Here is a 24,319-nt window from a genome sequence, read left to right on the forward strand (position 1 = left end):
GAGCATGTGCGTTGGCCATTTCCATGCCAATGCTGACCGGGGCTGCATAGAAGCACACTGCAGCCCCGCACACCCACTTTTTGTAAGAGCACTGGCGGGGGGGGGGAGAGTGGAGAGAGGCGGCAGGTAGGCAACATCTCCCCTGTCCCTTAAAGAACCCCGTCCTCTGAACCAGCTCAAACGCCTGGAATGAAGTGCCAAATGGTTCCGTGCACACACCAGTGTTATCCCTTGTGACAAATTTCCTGTAAATTAAAAAGGAGCTACAAGTATTTTAAATACCAGCAAAAAAGTTTATCAAACAAAACCATGTTTCACTTACACCATGCTTTTCTCAAATCATGCTAGATTTATACAACACTTTTTTTAAAGCAAAGATTTAAACCTGACTGTAAACACTTTATATAATTATAATTTACTCTGGTTCTTTTTTAATTGTTAACACTTTCCCCAAGAGTCCATATACTTCTCCATTCACATTGTGCTGAAGGGACACATTATTTAGATGGTTACTGTACGGATTTCTTACATTATGAAAAGGTATTTTACATTCTGTGACAGGTGTTAATTCTTTCTTGAATGGTAGGGCTGATGAATTTTCTGTAAATGATGGTTCATTCCAAATATCTTTGCCATGTGTTTCCTGAACAGCATTCCCCCCCTTTTGTAACATGTAATACAATATTGGGTTAGTTTTGGTCAGTCTTGGGGAGTCTCTCTCATGTTCATTTTTGTCCATATCTGCGATGACCCACTTTATAGGCCCCTTTTCACTAGGTACATGGCATACACTAAACTGATCACATTCTGGTTTTGATGTCACTGTACCTCCCAAACGTTCAGTGAAGGGAGAACTGGCAGGACTCTTCATTGCAACCGAATACTGAAATGTTCGGTGATCCAAACAATTGGCTGGTTGCCCAGGATTATCCATTAGTGTATGTAATGAAGAGACACTGAATTCAGCTTTGTTATTTGTTATATTATTTTTGCTTCCTTTCTTTTTAACATCAGCTACTGCAGAACTACTCCTATGTTGAGACATATCTTTTTCACAGTTTTCTGAAAGAAGCAATTGTTTCAACACATTAAATCCTTTGCTTTCTCTAGACCAACTCCTATTTTCACTTTCATTATTTGAACCAAGACCTGAAGAATATTTTAATTCAGCATCAGTTCTGCTGAAATTGAATTCTTTCTGGTTAAACCCAGACCCATATAAGGCATCTGCAGAAGACTTATGATTGTTTGCAGCATCAGACATGTTACATTTGTTACCTTTTAGTATTTTTAAAGAACTTTCTGAAGGTTCAGAATGCAGTTTTCTTTTCTTAGGGACTGTGCTGTTACTATTTGATTCCACAAATGTCCGTTCACTGTTTCTGTGGCTCCTGTCCAGATCATCAGGTGAGTAGCCATCTTGATTCTGTCTCAGTAATCGACTTAGTAAGCCGTTCTTTGAAAAAGAAAAGTCTTGAGGAGAGAGAGGGTCAGGTTTAAATTCCTCTGATGCTGGAGAAGTAGCTAAGTTTCTTTCTAATGAATGAGTTATTCCTTGAAAATTTTTACTAACATTTTCCCTTATTTTCTGTGTATTTTGATTCTGAAGGGCATTTGATTCCTCAGAAGGCTCAGCTTTTATTTTCACAGTCAATATTTGTTCATTCAAAGTCTTTTCTGCTGGGTCTTGTAAACTCTCTTCTTTTGAAAGCATCCTCTCTTTTGTTTCAATCATACCTTTGTTGGAAGTTCCCAGAAGCAGCTGGAGGACAGTACGTCTTTCAAGCAGATTCTGGATTTCTGAACTGGGAAATCTTTGTTCTGCTGGTAGAGGTTGATTACTGAGTATTTTATTTTCTTCAAGTGTTCCTGGTTTGTTAGTAAGCATGGAGCTATTTAACCCATCTATCAATCCTAGCGGCTTCTCTGTATTTAGAGTCATTATTTGTTTGCCTGCTTGCCTTTGCTCATCCACTGACATGGAAGACTGCATCCCACACTGAGCTAAGTTCTGCAATAATTTGCTCGCACTAAAAGATGAAGATGTTTGTACAGTTTCACTTCTGTTTTGCTTAGTTCCTTGAAGTTCTTTGTGTACTGTAAGGTCTATCAAGTGTTTAGAGGCTGGATTAATCATTCTCTCTGGCTGTATAATGCAAGTGTATGGTGGTGAATTATGTTTGACTAGTAAAGGAGAATGATGTGAAAGGTTGATGGGTGAATCTGCTTTTGTAGAAGTTAGCAAAGGGGGAGTGCTTATTGGAGTAACTCGATTTGTAATAGAGCAGTCTGTTACAGGAGTTCTGTTACCCGCCGGTAAATTAAATCTTGCCACATCAGCTGTAACTAATGTTCCTTTAGTTTCTGTATTTTTCTCCGCATCATCCTCACTTTTATGACCAAGTAACAACTGAAGCAAAGTTACTTTCTGATGTGGATTCAGCTTAGTATTTTTAGAGGGATCCTTCTCTTCTACATTCTCCACATATGGAGCCTTTGTATCCCAGTTATGAAGCAAGGATTGTGTTAACTTGTCCAGTGAACCTGGCTGCCCAGAATCTGGTTTGTTTGTTTTTTGTTTGAAAGATAAATCTATAGGAAGACAATTAGAATGGGAACTTTCATCATCACTGCTGTCATCTTCTGTAAAACTAGGATTATTGTCTGAATACTCATCAACGGTAGTTGGTGTACTACTCTCCTCATAAACAGTTGGTTTTTCATTTTGCTCATACCCCTTAATCTGCTTAGTTGCATTGTGGTTTTTAAGAAGATGCAAAAGTAAACTACTGTTGGTAGGTGGTTTCAAATGATTTTTTTCCATGGTGGCTTTATAGCTTAAGCTTTTTGAAGATGAATGAATTATACCCATAGGACTCTGAAAAGGTATCATATTGCTTTTGTTGGTTATTGATTTGGATGAAGACCTTGCCTGACCATTCAGATGGCTTTCCATTCCTTTTGACAGTTTGAAATGGCCAAGATCTTTTGGAGTACTTTCTTTTAATCTTGCCATAGCAGCAAGTCTCTCACTCGCAATCTGATTTGCATTTTGTGCTTTCAAAGCATGTTCCCTGGAGTACTGCTGCAAGTGTGCTTCACTTGAAAGTAGTAAAGCTAACTGACTGCAAGCCACACTAGGTTTAGGTGATGTAGCAGGACTAGACCTTTTTTCTACCATGCTTGCAACAGCTTGTAGTCTTGCAGCACAAGACAGTGGCTCATTTATCACCTTTGGACCACTGTTTCCTGAATGTGAAGACTCTATAAACCGGTCTTTAACCAAGTTTGATGTTAACTCAGGCAGACTAGTCTCCAGCTTTTCGTCTTTTGCTTTGTTCTTCTTCAACAGAGTCTTCAAATGACTAGATGCAACACCATAGCACCTTAAGTCTTTCTCAACTTGTAGAGAATCATGGCTGAGGGAATACCCTTGCTCCTTGAGGCTCTGCCTAATCTGTTGTGACAAAGCAACACTCTGCAGCCTAGAGCTGAATGACTGAAGCAAAGAGGCCAGTAATGTGCTATCCTGTTTGCCTTTAGGCACATTTTCAACCATGCCAGCTAACAATGCTTCCTTTTTTCCATTTAAATCCACAATTGAATCAGACAACCGTCTTCTCTTTGCCGCATTCCAATCTTCAGAAGACTGCAATAGCCTTGCCTTTTTGTGATGCAGCATACCAGAACCTCGATATGTATGTGTGTTTGGAACTGGATCATCTCTCTGACAGCTGGGAGATGTATTTCCAGAAACTTTCAAGTTTTGATCCTCTGCACCAGGCTTTTTGTCAACCACAGAACCCGAACCTCCTGCTGCTTGATGCATTAGTAATCCCTCTAGGTAAGTTAGAACAACAGAATCCTGGTGCATCTCAGAGACAAGCTCTTCTCCATGAGTCATGTTCAATACAAGTATCCACAAAGGCTCCTTTTTTATTCACTTTAAGGAATAGTTATAGCTGAACCAAGGATCAAGTTAGTAAGTAAGTCTATAGCCTTCTACAACTTTAATGCAGAACAAGTGCAATATTCCTAATAGGATTCTTCCTGAAAGCATTTGTGGCAGAGTCAAAGTTCCAATTTTATCCATCTCTCCTGAAATACAGACATGCATTTATGAAGATGATCCAGAGGGATTATTTAAAACACAGTTCTAGTAAAAATATTTCAGTTCTTCCAGCAGATTTACAGGACAGCAGGGCTTTTCCTCCAGTTGTTTCCTATCATATCATGCAAGTTCGATTCCTACAAAAAAAGAAGGGAGGGGGAACAGTATTTAAAACATATTTAATATATTTAGGTAAAAATAAGGATGACTTCCAGATCTCTGTGCACAGCCTCTCACCCACTAAATCTGCCTGAACACTCTAACACCTTGTACTTTCTCTGCAATATTCCTTGACAGCACATCTCCCTTACCCAACTGCAAAGGTGACAGTTACATAATATCTCATTAATTTCAGTGACAAAATAGATCCTAAACAGTTCAACTTCAAGGCATTTTTTGGACATGGAAACTAACCCATACAGAGGCTTGCATTGTGTCTGTCCTTCGGGTCAGATTCAGAGATACATATCACTGACATGCCTGAAACTCTTTTCTGTACAAAACCCCAAATATATTTAGAAAAAATATCAAGAAGGTTGCTGCACGGTATTTTAATGTTCATGCATATTTTGTAGGATTTACAGGATTTGTAGGATTGTCTCTTATTTTACATAGTATCTGTTTTAGTAATGCTGTGAGCAGCACCGCGCAGTAGTGTGCGGGAGGACAGGGTATAAATATTTTAAATAAATAAATAGACAGAAAATATGAGAACTACATTCACCACAATACTGTCATTCCAGTAAAGCATAGGGACTATTTACTGCTACTGCTAAGTTTTGGAAAGGGAAAGAGAAGGGAAAGGAGAATGTTTGGAGAAGATAAGTATGGTTGGTTACAGCAGGTTTTGGGAGCCCTTGGGAGCATGATGACATTTTGAGTCTTAAATAAACCAAGTTTAAAAACCATCAAATGCTTGACAATTAATTCAATTTAATCAGGGTCTTTTCCTCTCGTGGTTATGTGTGAGGGATAAGTTGCTGATACAGAGACTGTATCAAATAATCTCAATATTCACATAATCCTGTTGTGAGGCTCTCAGTACAGCCATCTGCCTTCCACTGCCAAAGGAGGCTGAGGTGGCCTCAGAGATTTCAGCTGGGAGAGGCAGGGCTTGTTCCATTCACCAGTGTTGCTACCCACCCTAGTGTTGCTACCTCCAAGGCTCAGTCAGAGTCCCAGGAATCCTTCCACACCCTCATCACTGGCCAGTCCTCCTTTATATAGCTCCAGACAGCTGGGGCAAGTCTCGTGAGATCTCACTTTCTGTTGATGGTGAGGCAAAATCTCCCTGCCAGGGCCAGCATGAACGCTTCCAGGTGAGCGTATTGATGTTTACTTCTTCCCCTTCCCAATAGGGTCCTTCCTGCACAACCTGGGCAGAGGAAGCCCCAACATGAAGCTCTCTGTATTTATCCACTATGATCTGCTCCACCTCAGGGATTCCCCTACACCTGTGTGCATAGTTACTGATTCTATTCCCAATTTCTTCCAGAAATATTCTGGAAGGCAGATCAATGTACAATTTTTAAAACTGGGCATCCCAATAGACAAAAAAAAGTAGCCTGTTAATACTCTGGACATATGTACAAATACAATTATCTAGACCAGGCCTGCTCAACTTAGCACCCCACCCCCCAGCTGATTTTGGACTACAACTCCCACAATCCCCAGCCACAGTGGCCAATAGCCAGGGATTATGGGAGTTGCAGGCCAACATCTGCAGGAGGGCTGAAGTTGAGTAGGCCTGATCTAGACCCACAAGATATTATGGGTATAACTGTTCACCACATTAACAAATGAGATGAGAAAAGATCTGTAATAGTATATGCAAATAGGCAAGACAGCAGAGATATTCTTGCTGATACCAAAAGTTGAACACCTTCTAAGAAGGGACAAAACAGTCATGACCAGTAACTAGTCTTTTGCAGAATATTACTTCTCCCACTAAATCGAGATTTTCTCAGATACTTTTCCAAACATGAGCAAAACTGTCAAGTTTGATCGATATAACCACAAAATAGATGCCAAAAATGATGGAGAAGTAGTAACACAAATGGTCCTCTGGTCACCACAGATAGCTGTAAAATCTAGTTAGCATACAACATAACCTGAGTGCTCAATAAATCACTGATTTCACATGTGATGGCCATATAATTAAGCCATAGAATTATTTGCAAGAAGAGCCAAACAACACATAGCCCGCCACATACACCCCTAAGAACAGTAACTAATCATTGTCTCAGATTCTGTAGAGGAGCAGGTGAAGGGACGTTGGCGGGGAGGTGGAGTGGCTGTGGTCTATAAGGATAACATCTCCCTTACCAGGGTCCCTGTCAGGGTATCGGACCATATTGAATGTGTGTACTTGAGTTTGGGGACCAGCGATAGACTGGGACTTCTGTTGGTGTACCGATCGCCCCGCTGCCCAACAGAATCCCTTACTGAGCTCACAGCCTTGGTCGCGGAACTTGCGTTGGAGTCTCCCAGACTTTTGGTGCTGGGGGACTTCAATGTTAATTTTGGGACCAATTTGTCCGGGGCAGCTCAGGAGTTCATAGCGGCCATGATGACTATGGGCCTATCCCAAGCAGTTTCTGGATCAACACATATTGCAGGTCACATGCTTGATTTGGTCTTTTATTCTGATCAGGGTGGTGTTCCGTGGGTGGGGACTCCTACAATCTCCCCGTTGTCATGGATGGACCACCATCTGGTTAAGGTTGGACTTAAAACTGCTTTCCACTTTCTCAGGGGTGAGGGGCCTATTAGAATGGTCCACCCGAAGAGGTTACTGGATCTGGTAGGATTCCAAGGAGACTTGGAGGGATTTAATGTTGGCTCTGCTGGTGATCCTGTTGATGCCCTGGTTGAGAACTGGAACAACTTGCTCACCAGGGCAGTAGACACGACTGCTCCTAAGCGTCCGCTCTGACCTGCTTCAAAATTGGCCCCTTGGTATACAGAAGATCTACGGGGGCTGAAACGGAAAGGTAGGAAACTGGAGCGCAAGTGGAGAAAAACTCGACTCGAATCCGACAGATTACGACATGGAGCACATTTAAAGATCTATGCTCAGGCGATACGTGCGGCAAGGAAGCGGTTCTTTTCTGCCCGTATTGCCTCTGCGAGTTCACGTCTGGCGGAGTTGTTCAGGATTGTGAGGGGACTAGTATCTGCCCCCTCTCCCTTGAACCAGAATTTGGAAGCATCAGTTACCCTCTGTGGTGTGTTTAATGAATTTTTCGCAGACAAAATCTCTTGGATTCAGGCCGACTTAGATGGAGACTCCACAATTAATTTGATGTCTGAACTGGAGGTGTCGGACAACTCCTCTTATACGATTCGACTGGATCAATTTCAGTTTGTGACTCCTAATGATGTGGACAAGCTGCTTGGAGCGGTGAGGCCTACCACTTGTCCTCTTGACCCTTGTCCAACATGGCTTGTTTGATCTAGCAGGGAGGCTGTTGTAGGCAGCCTGGTAGAAATCCTAAATGCTTCTCTGAGGGAGGGCAGGATGCCTCCTTGTCTTAAGGAGGCAATTATTAGACCTCTTCTAAAGAAGCCAGCGTTAGATCCCTGAGAGTTGAGCAATTATAGGCCTGTTTCCAATCTCCTATGGCTGGGCAAGGTAATTGAGAGGGTGGTGGCCTCCCAGCTCCAGGTGGTCTTGGAGGAAAATGATTATCTAGACTAGGCCTGCTCAACTTCGGCCCTCCTGCAGATGTTGGCCTACAATTCCCATCATTCCTGGCTATTGGCTGCCGTGGCTGAGAATTATGGGAGTTGTAGTCCAAAAACAGGTGGGGGGCCTAAGTTGAGCAGGCCTGATCTAGACCCATTTTAAACTGGTTTTCGGGTGGGCGATGGGGTGGAGACTGCCTTGGTCGGCCTGATGGATGATCTCCAACTGGCAATTGACAGAGGAAGTGTGACTCTGTTGGTCCTCTTGGATCTCTCAGCAGCTTTCAATACTATCGACCATAGTATCCTTCTGGAACGTCTGAGGGTGTTGTGGGTGGGAGGCACTGTTTTACAGTGGTTCCGCTCCTACCTCTCGGACAGATTCCAGATGGTGTCGATTGGAGACTGTTGCTCTTCAAAATCTGAACTTAAGTATGGTGTCCCTCAAGGCTCCATACTTTCTCCAATGCTTTTTAACATCTACATGAAACCGTTGGGAGAGATCATCAGGGGATTTGGAGTTGGGTGTTACTAGTATGCTGATGACATCCAGATCTACTGCTCCATGTCAACTTCTTCAGGAGTTGGCATATCCTCCCTAAATGCCTGCCTGGAAGCAGTAATGGGCTGGATGAGGGAGAATAAACTGAAGCTGAATCCAGATAAGACGGAGGTACTTATTGTGCGGGGTCGGAACTCTAGAGACGATTTTGATCTGCCTGTTCTAGACGGGGTCATACTTCCCCAAAAGGAACAGGTTCGCAGTCTGGGAGTACTTCTGGATCAACGTCTCTCCTTGGTTTCTCAGGTAGAGGCGGTGGCCAGGGGTGCTTTCTATCGGCTCTGGCTGATACGCCAGCTGCGCCCGTTTCTCGAGATCAATGACCTCGAAACAGTGGTACATTTGTTGGTAACCTCCAGACTGGACTGACTTCTATAATGTGCTCTACGGGGGGCTGCCTTTGTATGTAGTCCGGAAACTTCAGTTGGTTCAGAATGTGGCAGCCAGGTTGGTCTCTGGGTCATCTCAGAGAGACCACATTACCCCTTGGTTGATGGAGTTGAACTAGCTGCCAATAGTTTTCCGGGCAAAATACAAAGTGCTAGTTATAATTTAGAAAGCCCTAAACGGCTTAGGCCCTGGGTATTTAAGAGAGCGTCTTCTTCGCTATGAGCCCCACTGCCCATTGAGGTCACTTGAGGAGGTCTGTCTCCAGTTGCCGCCAACTCGTTTGGTGGCTACACAGAGGCAGGGAGTGCATTCCACAATCTTGGGGCAGCAGCCGAGAAGGCCCGTCTCTGTGTAGCCACCAAACACATATCTTCAACCAGGCTTTCTCAGATTTTTAAAACTTGTTTTTAAACTCTTCTGATTATTTAATTGTTGTTTTATGATGTTTTTAATGGTTAATTATTGTTTTTATGCTTTGTAATTTTTGTTTTAATTATTAACTGATATTAATGGTGTTTTAATGTAAACCACCCAGAGCCTTTTGGAAGGGCAGTATAAAAGTTTTTTTAATAATAATAATAATAATAATAATAATAATAATAATAATAATAATAATATAGAAGAAAGAAAAACAAGTTAAAATAATCGACATAGCAATACCAGGGGATAGCAGAATAGAAGAAAAAGAAATAGAAAAAATCACATAATACAAAGATCTACAAATTGAAATTGAAAGGCTGTGGCAGAAAAAGACCAAGATAATCCCAGTGATAATTGGTGCCCTGGATGCAGTTCCAAAAGACCTTGAAGAGCACCTCAACACCATAGGGGCCACAGAAATCACCATCAGCCAATTACAAAAAGCAGCTTTACTGGGAACAGCCTATATTTTGCGACGATATCTATAATAACCAACAGTATTGATGATAAAATTCAGCCATCCCAGGTCCTTGGGAAGGACTCGATGTCTGGATAAAACAAACCAGTCAATAACACCTGTCTGACTGTGTAAACAAGAAATAACAACAATCAACCACAAACAGCAAGTGCCACCTTTGTAAAGAAGCAGATGAAACCGTGGACCACCTGATCAGCTGTTGTAAAAAGATCGCACAGACTGACTACAAACAAAGGCATGACAAGGTAGCAGGGATGATACACTGGAACATCTGCAAAAAATACAAGCTACCTGTAGCCAAAAATTGGTGGGACCATAACATTGAAAAAGTGGTCAAAAATGAAGATGTAAAAATATTATGGGACTTCCGACTACAAACAGACAAACATCTGCCACACAATACACCAGATATAACTGTAGTTGAGAAGAAAGAAAAACAAGTCAAAATAATTGACATAGCAATACCAGGGGGTAGCAGAATAGAAGAAAAAGAAATAGAAAAAATCACCAAATACAAAGATCTACAAATTGAAATTGAAAGGCTGTGGCAGAAAAAGACCAAAATAATCCCAGTGGTAATTGGCGCCCTGGGTGCAGTTCCAAAAGACCTTGAAGAGCACCTCAACACCATAGGGGCCACAGGAATCACCATCAGCCAATTACAAAAAGCAGCTTTACTGGGAACAGCCTATATTCTGCGACGATATCTATAACAATTGACAATAAAATTCAGCCATCCCAGGTCCTTGGGAAGGACTCGATGTCTGGATAAAACAAACCAGTCAATAACACCTGTCTGACTGTGTAAACAAGAAATAATAATATGTTTCCAAGACTAATGTTTGAAGAGATCCTGATATATATACAAATTTTATTCTAGTAGATAGAGAAGATTCAGCTACCATTAGGGGCAGGAATAGGAACATTGTAATTTTTATGAATATGATTCATATTCATTAAATATGATGTATATTTGGGGAATCAGGCATCCCTGACAGAATTACTTTCAAAAAATCTGAGAAGAAATGAAATATTTCACATTTTCAGACTATCTATTTATGCAGATAAAAAAAGAGGAAAGAATAAGGTCGTGAACATGACTGAACTAAACCCTGCCTGGGGATAAGGCAGGAGCCTTCTTTCTTTCCTCCAGATGACCAGCGTACCTCCTGGGCTTCCCAGCACTGCGTGCCCACACGAATGGCACACAAAACTCCCACATACCACAATGAACTGCATGAGGAGCGTGGTGCATTGGGTTATTTTCATGATGCTAGGCACACTTGTTGCCCAGCTCTATGGATGCTTGGGCTGCAGGCAGCCCAAGCATTCACATGACCAGGGAGTGGGGTAGAAGGGTTTGCTCATGCCCTTCTATCACACTATTAGCCTGGGTACAAAACCCAGGTTACACTAGTGTAGAGCATCGGGATCAGGACTGATCCCGGGGCTACACACAACCAGCCCTACCAGGCCTGATCCCAGGGCTACACACAACCAGCCCTACCGGGGTAGGGCTGGTCATGTGAATGACCTTATTATGTATTGAAAGGGTGTTAAGGATTTTATTACAAGCGTATTCTTCAGCAGCACTGATCTTTTGGATTCTGGCTGAAGTTCAATATGTTATTTTCAGCTCTAGGCAGAACTTGGTTCTCACTTCTAATATTGTGCCACTTGTATCTAATTTGAACGTATTAGGAAGAACTGGAAACCCAAATTTATTTTCATTATTGTTCTACATTGTTGGGGTTTGACAAATGCCAGGTGCCAGCTCACCACGATGATTGGGAATTTAACTTTAGGGCCTAAGCCTAGTGATGGACCAGCGTGACGAAGAAAAGTGAGCAAAAGTGGAAGCAAGTTGCTCCCTACTTATTTTTGCATCAGTCCGTTGCCTGTCTCAGCCAGACGGACATAACAAAGAGAAAAAGCAAGTGAAGTGGTGAGTCTGCCCATATATGGAGCAGAGGGCACTGTTGGGGGAAAGTAGCAAGTCTGTCTGCCCCATGGAATGAAAAGTGTTGCTGGAGGTGAGAAGCAAGTCTGCTTGCTCTACTGAGCAGGGAGTTATGGTGGGGGTGAACAGTGGGTCTGCCCACTCCACATAGTGGAGGAAGAGAGTGGCATAGTTGCTGGAAGAGAGTGGCAAGCCAACTCCACATAGTGGAGGGTGTTGCTGGAAGAGAGCAGCAAGTCTGTCTATCACATGAAACAGAGGGTGTTGCTGAGGCAGAGCAGTGGATCTGCCTACCACTGTTTCCTCTAACAGGGATTCTCAGATGTTGTTGACTACAACTCCCAGCACCCTCAGCTGCAATGGCTTTTGGCGGGGATTATGGGAGTTGTAGTCAACAACATCTGAGAATCCCTGTTAGAGGGAACACTGCTGCCCACCCCATAAGCAGTTGGCTCCTAAATTTTTGGATTGGTTCCTAGAGCCAATGAAAATTTATGAAGGGCTATTTTATAGTGTTTGAAAAATTCAAGTATAAATAAAATAGATAACCCGTTATTCTTCCTAGGACATGTGTTAATTGATAAGCAAACTACTCTCTTTTTTAGTAGTTCAGAGTAAAGTTTCAGTTGGCTGTGATATCTGGCTGCTTGCTGTCCTTCTCAGAATTGATCCCCCCAATTTGTATTCTAAATGAATGAGAATAGAGAGGAATGTGAGACAAATGTGGTCTGGGTTTTGGGGGCTTTTTTGGAGGAGTGGGGGTGTTAGCATCCCAGTAATGGGATGGTAAATGGTGAAAGCTCAAAGTCAGAAGGGTACAAGGCATCAGCCAGGAAGGGATCAGAGGCTAGCAGTGGAATCAGTAGCAGGCAAACTATCATATTCCTGAATAGGAACTAACCTGAAGACAGGTAAAACACACGCAGTGCAGTCTAAAGCAGACAAATGATAAGGTCCATAGACAGTGTAAGGAGGAGCGGCATGATCTTCTCATCAGAATATAAGTTGCTCAGACTGAAGAGCAGAAAGTGGCTAAGACTTTGTAAAGTTAGGTGGAGCTAACTAGCTTTCTGGGTCACTTGACTGGGTACTGAGCTACCTGGTATAATTGTAATAGTGCCTAGATATTGATTATGGGTAGAACATTTCAGCCTGCAACCTGTTTGGATGTTGCTGCATGTTGCCCTAGTGGTACAAAACCCAGACCACTCAAAGAGCTTGGTCACTGTTCAAGACCCTATGAAACTTAAAGGAAACAAGTTCTGTTCCACGTATTACAACTGCTACATGTATATATGAAATAGAAAGACCAAAAATACGTCATTATTATTATTAGCACACATACTATCAGCACATAGACTATGCTTTTCTAGCTTAGTCCAAATTTGGTGAACTGGTTCAGTCCAGTTTGGCTGAACCTCAAACCGGGCTGGCGGTTTGAGGAGGGCCTAGGGAGGGCAGTGGTGGTGAGCAGCACCTTTAAAAGTAAATATGCAGGTCCTTACCACCGTGACCACAGCTCCAAGCAGCTTTTTGCCACAAGGGTTCTCCCATGAGAAATGTGGGTGTGGTGGAGGCCAGGTGAGTGATGGAACCGCATCAATGCATTGTGCAGGCTCCTTGGGGGAGTGTCACAGCAGCAGGACCATGGACCAGTCCGAATTCAGAGCAAAGCTCGAACCCTGGTCTGTGCACACCCCTACCAAGGACTTCATTCATTCTCTCTCTCTCTTTCTGCATACCTGACATGGATGCGTAACTTCTATTAGATAGATAGATATGGTTAAGACACAGAGCTTGGTTTGTTGGGTCATGCATAAAACCTGAGTCTGCTCTCCCTCCTCCCCTTTTCCCCTCAGCTCTGATGCAGAGCAGTGATGAAAGCATCCTGTTTTTTAAACAAACCGATGTAACATGTACTTTCCAATGTACCAGGTGTAGTGGTTTAACAACAGTTTAGAAACCAGGATATAAAACAGGGATCTAATTATATTCTGGTTGTAAACCATAAAATAAACCATAGTTTTGGGTTTGGATGACACACGAAGAAAACCAGGTATTCCACAGGTGTGCAAGACAAGAGGAAAAGAGAAGAAAGCACAGCTTGACAAATAATTCATCTGAACTGGCTCACTAAATCTTCATTATTTTCCTTCTGAGAGGCAACATCTATATATCTTGGTATTTGCTATTGCTCTGGTAGTGCATGTTCAGGTAAAAACAACAATCAACAACAACCACGAAGCAGAAAACCCCCAAGGTTTTTGTGTAGTTAATGAACCACTTAGTGTACCCCAGCTTCCAGTATGATGTCATATAAGATTATTCACAAGATTAGGAGCAATAACTTAGCTGTCTTAAACAGTCATTTGTATATATGCCTTGTTCCTAGAGTAAAAACACTGAGCAATGTTTTTACTTCAGCCAACTGCTTGGTTAAACAAGCAAGCTTGTTTAATAGTGGCCGACATTCTGCAAAAGTGATAACAGTGGCTGATGTTCTATTGTCTCCAATGGAAGGAGCTCTGTGCAACTGCCCAGAAGCTGGTTCAAGTTGTTCTGCAGCTCTCCTGTTAGGCAAAGATGTTGGGCTGCCCTTCATGTTGTACATCGGCCCCAGCAGATCCCTAATGCTGACATTCCTCTTGGAGGAATGTTGGCCCTTGTTCCTTAGGGCTTATGTGTAAACAATGTTAAAGGACGATGAAATAGGTTTTTTTCTGTAAGTCATCAATAATATTAAGTATAATTAATCAAATAGTACCTTTCTAGCTTAAAAACGGATCAGCTTTGTGATCCCTCTTTTTTCATTTTAAAAAAAATGTTTAAATTAAGTTCCTACCTATAAATGTCAGTCATAAAGACAGACAGAGTATTTGGTATCTGTGAATAATTAAGCAGTAATCAACCAAGTAGAGCACAAGAGACAGAGAAAGAGTGCCATCTGCTAAAATTCAAAGAAAAGACACATAGAAAAGCTAGTGATCACCAAAAGACAAGCTTTGACAATAAAAATCAATTACTTCTATGGTAATGAAAATAGGGGTTCAATAAACAGGTACAATGATACTACTGAATGAAATATTTATGGAAAAATTGGAAGAACAAATATGTGCCCATTTATTCTTGTAAAATGGACACCCTTTGATAAATAATATAATCCTTTATCATAATATTTTGTCCTTACTACACTAATCTTCTCATGTTCTCAGCTCAAGCTCATAATCTCTATCTTTCCTATGGAGGCGGATAATTTACCACACGAACCATATGACTCCGCTATTGGCCGTACTGGGGCCAAGATAGCAACAGGGCACCATTACTTGCTGTCTTCTGGAAATTCATTGATAAGAAACTCAAACAAGCTTCATATGTCTCTCTATTTCTCTAGCTTCAGCCCTGTTGACTAATGGTCAAAAACAATAGGAGAACTATGCCTGTTTAATGACCATTGAGCCTTGAATGCCATCACTGTCAGGAATCGCTATCCATTGTCTCTGATCCCAGAACTCTTTGAATGCCTTTGGTAAGCCACATTTTTTTTAATCAAACGGGGTCTGTAGGAAGAGTAAAACTTGGGGTTTATTGAAGAAGGGGATGAGTAGAAATCAGAACAGAAATCTTTCAAACAGATATTTTGATTGCATATGATGCTATTCAGCCTATGCAATGCTCCACAATCTTTAAGTGTTTAATAAATGATGTGTTTGGGATATTCTAGATAGTTATCTAGCATATCCCAAACACATAGTTCATAGTTATCTGCTTGGAAGACATTCCAATTTGCTCTAAGATACCATAGCAGAATCTTGCACATCTTCAGATAGTTCTGACATCTTTATGTCAAGTTGGAGCATTTTTCCCATTCTTCTAACCCCAGAGTGCATTTCTCCCACTCTTTTAACCCAGGTTGGCCAGGCCTAAAGCGTCTGGGAGATAAGGTTCCACTGGCAGCTTGGTACAGTGGAACCAGTCAGAAAATGGCAGCTTCTACAAAAGCTTACATCTACAGAATAAGGGATTTTTACATGAAAACTACTGAAGTCCAAATAATTTCCCAACAGGACAGGAGGTAAACAAGTTTCTTCTGTTATGCAGGAGAAGTAACAGGAGAGAAATCAACAGCAGAGAAAGTAGGAGATTAAAGAAAGGTATATTAAAAATGATGTGGCCATGCCCCCACTTAGCCAGCCTACCGGATTTGTAGTGCTGGCTAGAAGAGAATGGAGAAAGAAGCAAGGACAAATGCCTGGAGAATTATTTCAGATATAAGCTTGGGACCTACTAGTAGCTCCCAGTGTCGCTACTGTCCATCCCCAACCTACCACAATAGAGGTCTGGGGTCACATGACCTCTTCCCCAGAGAACTTGGGTTTCGGGCGGTATAAAAGTGTGATAGATAGATAGATAAATAGATAGATGGATAGATAGATACAGACCAATCTAAAGACTAATCTAATTTACCCTAAAATGTAGGGCAAATACTCTGAAATCTCCATGCCTTGAGGCAGTTCTGACTCCATCAACAGATCACTGCCTATCATGTCAGTCAGCATTTACCTGGCATTCATATTAAAGAGGTTCAAATTTTTAATCCCCTAAGAAGCATGGATCTGCATAAGTGGAACCTTAGCAATGAGTCTTTCCCATATATACCATGTTCCCTATTACCTAAGTTGGGGCTCCTTACTGGGCCTCACAGAGTCTACTTACCAAGTCTCTAATTTTCAGGACCTGGATAAGGTGGCTGCATATACACTCTGCTCTACCTGGAGCCTTGAAGATCTAACCACTACAGATACACCTGCTAGTATTTGAGATGTTGGCCAAATACTGTAGCAAGGGGGTAATCTTAATTCCCAGTTTCCTTTCTCGTTGTGTGATGTCATGCGCAAAGGGGACATGGCCTCGAGCTTCAAAGAGCCCAAGCGAGCCCTTCTCTGTCATTTCAGGCAGCGCTTGCTGCCTAAAAGCATCTATTCTCCCTTTTTCTCCCTCTCTGAGGGAGAGAAAGGGGAATAGATGCTTTCAGGCAACAAATGCTGACTGAAAAGGATGGGCAAGCGCTCACTCAGGGCTCTTAGTAGCCCAGGCGTGGGCGATGGGGGGGGGTTTCCATTCAGGGCTCTTCCAGAGCCCAAGCCAGGCGCCCGCCCCCGCCCCCCGGAGCGTCAGCGACCCCTACCACTGGCGTCCTGGGTTCTTTTAACCTGTTCGCACTGTGGTGGTTATGCCCCTGACCAAGCACAGAAATACCCTTCTGTTCTGCTGCCAACATGTGTTGAATGGGACAAGAAGGGGCTGCATAAGTACTATTGACTGTGAATAAAGGCCAGTAATACAATAAAGAGGGAGAATAAAGATGCTATTACTAATAGCTTAAACATCCAATCCGAGCACACACACATTCTAAGCAATTCCTCAAATTTTATGTTGATAAAAATCAGTTTTTTAAACAAAGAGATTATAGATTATCAGAAGGTTGTGGCCATAGCACTTATTAGAGTGTCTTATATGTGTGTTCATGAATGCTACAGCAAGGAAATAACTGCAAAATTGCAAGAAAAGGTTATTTATCTTCACTGCTTGTTCCAATAATGCCAAGATAGTTCAAACAGGTAGTAAGGTTCATAAGACATAAGGAATGGGAAACAATGGAGACCTTACTTTCCTATTTAAATCATTTTCTTAAGACAGTGTTCTTCATTACAAGGCTTAGGAGTCAGTGGACTATCCCAGTGACCTTAAGTGTGGCAGCCTGACTCATTATTTATTAGGCCTGTGCAAAGCTTCAGCTGAAGCCAAGTATTCCACACTGTACAGAAGCTGTGCTTTCCCCAGCACTGGTGGGGCTCCTTTAAGGGAAACAGAGCCCTTCTGAAGTTTTTATTCAAAAAATTAATGTAATGTGTTTTTATCTATTATGATTTTCTCTTTTTATGAATTTTAAATGTGTTATGTTTTTAATTCTGTACACTGCCTAGAGATTTTTATACTAGGCAGTATATAAATTCAATAAAACAATTTCATTCAGTTATTCAATATTATGAATTATTCAATTATTTATTGAATAAATTCAATAAAATTATTATTATTATTTTGAGACCCGGTGCCATCTTATAAGATTTATGAATGGAGCACTAGGAAGTGTAGTCTTTTCCTGGGAAGGACAACACTTCACACTTATTCAACAACCATGCCCCCATGGCCACACCACCAATGTAGATGCAATAATTTTAGGGATTCAAAATGAGAAATTGGACGGAAATGTAACTCTCAAAGGGAAGAGTGTTCTATGTCCCTTCTCTTGTTCTTGTTCCTTCACTCCTCCTGCTTTGCTCTATTCACTGTGAGTTCCTTCAACTTGTGTAGGCACTCTTTCCCCCTTTGTTTGATCGCATTCTGTCCTTCTCCTTGCTGTCACCTGTTCTGCATCCCTGGATAGCTCCAGCCAAAGAAAAAATACCAGGTTGGAATCCTGTTGTGTCCTGACAGGACTACATCACTATTACTGTAATTCATCAGGACTCTGATGAATTCCTGAGGGCTCTGGGGGATTTTCCAGCTGGTATGGCAGGTGCTCCTGTCGAACTCTAGTTGTTCTCTGGAATGGAGAGGTGGCTCAGGCAGCTGACAAGATCACTGCCAAGTGCCCTCCACTGCAAAGCAGGGCCCGTGCAGTACCTTGGCATACACCTGAGCTGAAGGTGATGAAGCAAGCTGGGAGATGGCTGGAATATAAGTGGAGAAAAACATGAGGTGAGTCTCAGCGGACACAGGTTAGAGCTCATTACTGAGCCTACTCTGTGGCAGTGATGCAACAGAAGAAACCTTTTTTTCATCCACCATTGTATCCTTTCAATGTTGTCCAGTGAGGCTTTTCCGAGTGGTGTGGGGCCTTTTGAAATCTGGCCCAGGGCAGGATGCATAAGTACCCTTGGTAGCACGCTATGACACATTTGGACAGCACTTGGAGAATAAAGTCGCTCACATTCACCATGAGTTGGACACTATAGCTGATGCAGGATCATTGGGATAGGTGCCAAGAGTAAAATCTGGTCTAGTTTTGCTAGAAGAATTTCAATTATTGGTGCCCGAGGATGTGGACAAGGTGTTTAGCTGAGTTCAGCCAACCATGTGCCTACTTGACCCTTGTCCTTCATGGCTTATTAAATCTTGTAAGGAGGAAATTTTTAGCTGGGTCCAGCAGGTCTAAATGCCTCGTTGAGAGAGGGAGTGGCCCCAGCTTAACTGAAGCAAGCTATTATTTGACCACTCCTAAAAAAACCGAGTCTGTATACAGAGCATGTAAAGAACTATAGGCCTATGGCCAATATTCCCTTACAGGCAAGGTGCTTGAGCATGTAGTGGCTGACCAGCTCCAGACACTCTTGGGGGAAACGGACTATCTAGAGTCATTTTAATCAGGCTTCAGACCTGGATTTGGAACAGAAACTGCTTTGGTTGCCCTGTGGGATGACCTGGAGAGAGAGGGGGGGGGAGTGCAATCCTGCTAATTCTCTTTGATCTCTCAGCAGATTTCAATACCATTGACAATGGTATCTTTTTGGATAGGCTGGCCGAATTGGGTGTGGGAGGCACTGTTTGGAGATGTTTCTGCTCTTACCCTTGAGGCACATTCCCTAAAGATGGCGCCGGGGAACTACTGCTAAAACAGTGTTCCCTCTAAGGCATGCACATGTGTGCACGCTCACATATTTTTTGATGTCCACTCAGTTAGATCCCGCTCAGGTTGAATCAGGAAGGCCCCATTCTGAATGTATGTGTGCACACACCGCCTTGATACTGCTGCCCAGAATAAAATTCATTCCGCACACAGATGAAAAAGATTAGAGAGAACACAGTGCTCAGCCCCTTGGAAGTTATGCTATGGAGTTCTGCAAGGTTCCATTCTCTTTCCTGTGCTGTTTAACATCTACATGAAACTGCTAGGAGAGCTCATTGGTTTGAGGTGTCATCAATATTTTACATTTTTAAAAACATTTTATATCCCGCTCTTCCTTCAAGGAGCCCAGAGTGGTGTACTACACACTTGAGCTTCTCCTCACAACAACCCTGTGAAGTAGGTTAGGCTGAAAGAGAAGTGACTGGCCCAGAGTCACCCAGCAAGTATCATGGCTGAATGGGGATTTGAACTCTGGTCTCCCTGGTCCTAGTCCGGCACACTAACCACTATACCACTGATGATACTCAGTTGTAACTCTCTTTTTCATCAGATGCAGATGAAGCGGTGACTGTCCTGAATTGGTACTTGGATGCAGTAATGGACTGGATGAGGATGAATAAGCTGAGACTCAATCCAGATAAGAGACAAGTACTGTTGGTCAGTAGTTCTTCTGCCCGGATGAATGATGTTCAGCCTGTTCTAGATGGGATTACACAACCCCTGAAGGACCAGGTCTGCCGTTTGGGGGTGCTCATTGATTCAGCACTGCCACTAGAGGGCTCCAAACAGGTTCCATAGCCTCTATAGCTCAGAGCACCTTTTATCAGCTTTGGCTGATACACCAACTGCCACCTTAACTGGACAGAGATAGCTTAGCCACAGTTACTGATGCTCTGGTAACCTCTTGCTTTGATTACTGCAATGCACTGTACATGGGGTTGCCTTTGAAAATGGTCCAGAATCTGCAGCTGGTACAACGTAAGGCTGCAAGATTATTAACTGGGACTGGACGTTTTGATCATATCATGACAGTGCTTCAACAGTTACTGCACTGGCTTCCAGACCGTTTCCGGGTCCAATTCAAAGTTCTGGTTTTAACCTTTAATGCCCTAAATGGCTTGGGACCGGGTTATTTGAGAGAGCACCTTGCCTCATATATCCCTATCCGAATTTTAAGATCTTTTTCGGAGGCCCTCCTCCAGGTGCCTCTGCCAAATGAGGTGAGGCAGATAGCTACCAGGGAGAGGGTCTGTTTGGTGGTTGCACCCCATTTATGGAATAGCTTCCCAAGTGAGGTTCACACCAGTGAGGTTCACTTTGTTCTTTTAGGTGCCAGGTAAAGAATTTTGTGTTTAGTCAGACCTTTTAAATATTGGTTTTCAGATCTGATCTGATTTTTAAGCTCTTTTGTATTTTCTTTTCTTCTTCTTTGTCTGTTATGATTTAGTGTGTTAAGTATTTTTATTGTAGGTTTTAATCCTCTTTTGTGAGCAGCCCAGAGAACCATTTCTTATGGGGCACCCAACAAGTTTATTATTATTATTATTCCCACTAGCTTTTCAACTACATAATGTAAACTGCCCTGAGCCATTTTTGGAAGGGCAGAATAAATAAATAAATAAATGTACTACAAAGCATACAGATTAATAATGCAAAAAGTTAGAAACTGGGGCAGGGGTAGGGGAAAAGAGAATAAAAAACTGTTATAGGCATGTGCAGGAATTATTGTGGGTGGTGTCGGGGCAAGAAATTCAACTTAAAGGAAGTATATGTGTGAAAAGTGGAGATTTCAAAGGTCTGAGCTTACTAAAAGGTTTTGGATTAGGATCAGCATATATAGATAGATAGATAGATAGATAGATAGATGGATAGAGAGCCAGCGTGGTGTAGTGGCTAGAGTGCTGGACTAGGACCGGGGAGACCCGAGTTCAAATCCCCATTCAGCCATACTAGCTGGGTGACTCTGGGCCAGTCACTTCTCTCTCAGCCTAACTCACTTCACAGGGTTGTTGTGAAAGAGAAACTCAAGTATGTAGTACACCGCTCTGGGCTCCTTGGAGGAAGAGCGGGATACAAATGTAAAAATAAAATAAAATAAAATAATAATAATAATAATAATAATAGTAGACAGAGGTCTGCAAAAAGAGGGGTCATGAGGGAGGAAAAAGCCCCTTCAGAAGGAGGAGGCTGTCATTGTGTGAATTAGATGAGGAAACAAGATGAACAAGATCTTTTAACTCAGGAAGGGAGGGGGGGAGAGAAGAGGGGAAGAAAGGCAGAGGGGAAGAGTGAGTGGAGGAGCGAGAGAGAAAAAGAAGGGAGGGGAAGAGAGAAAGAAGGAAGGGTGAAAGATGGGCCCTAGCCTGTCAGTGGCCTGAGGCGAACGAGCAGCCATGGCGGCGGCTGCAGCAAGGAAGGGCCCAGTCAACTGCTGCTGCTGTTTGGAGCTACTGAAGCCATTGGTGGAGGGAGGCAGGCAGGCAAGGGAAAAGCCAAAGCCTGTCAGAGGCCTGAGGTGAACAAGCGGCCATGAAGGTGGTGGCAGCAAGGAAGGGCCGAACCAACCACTGCTGCTGCTGCTCCTGTGGGGAGGAGGAGAAGTGGGGCTCGGCTGAGGAGGTATTGGGATCAGTGTTCTCTCTAATTCTTTTCATCTGTTTGTGGAATGAGTTTTGTTCTGGGCGGCAGGATCAAGTCAGTGTGGGTGCACATGCATTCAGATTGGGACCTTTCTGATTCACCTTGAGTGGGATCTAAAATTAACTGAGCAGATATCAAAAACTGTGTGAGCGCTCGCATATGTGCACGCCTTAGAGGCAATACTGCTCGGGATAGGGGGCTGCAGCTTGGCCAATAGGCACCAGCAGCGCTGCAGCCATGAACAAAAGGGGTGAGGTGGTTGGAGGAGTGACCAAGAGGAGGAGAGGGATGGAAGCAGCAGGATGGAGTGTGTCTCAGGTGAGGGTGGAGAGAACTCTGAGGTGAGGGGGGCTGTGGCAGAGTGTGAGGGGAGCAATCAAGTACTAGTGCAATCAAGTACTGAAATAGTAAGGGTGAGGGGAGCAATCAAGTACTGAAGTAGAAGTCACTCATTGAAAGTAGAAGTCACTCATAGAAAACGGAAATCAATAAAGTAAATGTATATGGTCTTGACTAATAATGCACATTTTAGAAAATATTCTTCCTAAAAAGCTACAATTATTTTGACTGTAATATGTTTTTAAAATTACTTTATGATTGGAAAAATAATGGAGATTAAATAATTGTTTTCAGCTTTTGAATTCTATTGAACTATTGTGTAAGGTTGCAGTAAAAATCCTATGGTTTGCTAAAATAGATTTGACGTACAGACATGGTACAAGGTCAAGGTCACAGATGAGGAAGCAAGATTACAAACAGAACTGATGTAACAGCTGGCATTTGACCAAAGCTTTGGGGATTTTAGTACACTTAACAGAAAATACACTGCATTTCCTTACACAGTGGAGTTGTCAAAATCTTAAAAGAAATCCTTGTGCTTATTTTATATAGTATACTATTCAAAACTCAGAACAAAAGAGAAAAAAAGTTATGTGAAAGAGAATGAGAAGTTGTATTCTATAATAAGGGTATTCATACGACCGTTCAGGAGGGCGGATGGGGAGGGGTGGAAGGCTGAGAAACCTTACCACCCCCCAGACGATTCAGTAAACGTTGCTGGGAGTGCAGAGCTCCAGAGGCCAGGACAACACATCGCACCTCCGGGTATCCCACAAAGCACTGTGCGTCGAGTGCAGAGCATTGGAGAGATGGGTGCCTGAGATGCCTGTCTATGTGACCTCATGGGCTGTTTGCACATGACTGTGGTGCCCAGGTTACAGGAGCGCTTCAGCCCTTACTCTAGGCTAAAAGCTGGGTTAAAAAGCCAGGCTAGCTGGCACCGTCTCGCTGGGCTAAAAAGCCAGGCTAGGTGGCACTACCCCACTGGGATCAGGCACAATCCCAGCGGTTCTCACACACAGCTTAACCCAGGCTGGGCTTCCCTAGCCTGGGTTAGGCTGTGTGTGGGAACAGCCTAAATCTTCTGTCTGATCAAACTGGGGTATTTGGATTTTAAATTGGGTCCCTGGATAGTAGATTGATTCCCTACCAACCTGCAGTTCTATAGCTGAGATCTAAAGAGCCTTGTACATATGTATAAAGCTCTTCTACGTATGGAATCAAATGGAGGGAATTCTGATTTCTCCTGTCCTTCAGTCCCTTGTACCTTATAAAATGATATTTCAGAGGATCTCAAACCCTTCATGGGTGATGCAGAGAATACTGCTGGAAAGAGCTGGAAAGGCTTAATGAGCATGTTGTTGCTTGTAGTCTTTGGATACTGGTTTATAATTCTATAATAGCCAAACAAATACAGATATTTCACACCCCTGGACTTGCCCACATGTCTTCAAACACCGAAACCTTTGCCACTACCCCACACATACAGTTTTATTTGAGTCAAGAAAACTTTGCTGCTTATACTTTTTGAGTAAACATGCACAAGATTGGACTTTGCACCTTAAATAAGCTTTGCAAGGAGTTTGGTTACCTGAATTAAAAGCTTAGAAGGTACAAACATAGTAGACCAAGATGTTGTTTTAAACATGCAAAGAATCAAATTCTGTAGCTTATTATAAGAATTGCAAACAGCTACTTCACATCATTTAAGCATTTAGAATTTAAAATGGTATATCTTATCAATGGTATATCTCTGATACCATTGATATCAGGCTTCAGTTCATACTGACCCAAATAAATGTGAAGTATTTTGCATTTATTGACCCAAAGTATTCTTTTTTGTGGCTTTCTTGGGGGAGGCACAAGCAAACAATTATTATTATTATTATTGTTACATTTATATCCCGCTCTTCCTCCAAGGAGCCCAGAGCGGTGTACTACATACTTGAGTTTCTCTTTCACAACAACCCTGTGAAGTAGGTTAGGCTGAGAGAGAAGTGACTGGCCCAGAGTCACCCAGCTAGTTTCATGGCTGAATGGGGATT

General features: G+C 42.6%; 1 protein-coding gene across 7 annotated transcripts in view; it reads right to left on the bottom strand.

Moving 5' to 3' along the window:
- Positions 1–272: 272 nt before the first annotated feature.
- Positions 273–24,319, bottom strand: part of NRIP1 (nuclear receptor interacting protein 1) — a 121,820-nt gene continuing 97,773 nt past the window's right edge. For all 7 annotated transcript variants that reach the window (XM_053308171.1, XM_053308172.1, XM_053308175.1 and 4 more), the window contains one exon: positions 273–4,248. In XM_053308171.1, the coding sequence (XP_053164146.1) occupies positions 416–3,904 (3,489 nt within the window). In that variant the 5' untranslated portion in view covers positions 3,905–4,248 and the 3' untranslated portion in view covers positions 273–415. The remainder of the gene's footprint in view (positions 4,249–24,319) is intronic.

This window comes from Hemicordylus capensis, chromosome 3, assembly GCF_027244095.1.
Source record: "Hemicordylus capensis ecotype Gifberg chromosome 3, rHemCap1.1.pri, whole genome shotgun sequence".
Taxonomy (NCBI): Eukaryota; Metazoa; Chordata; class Lepidosauria; order Squamata; family Cordylidae; genus Hemicordylus; species Hemicordylus capensis.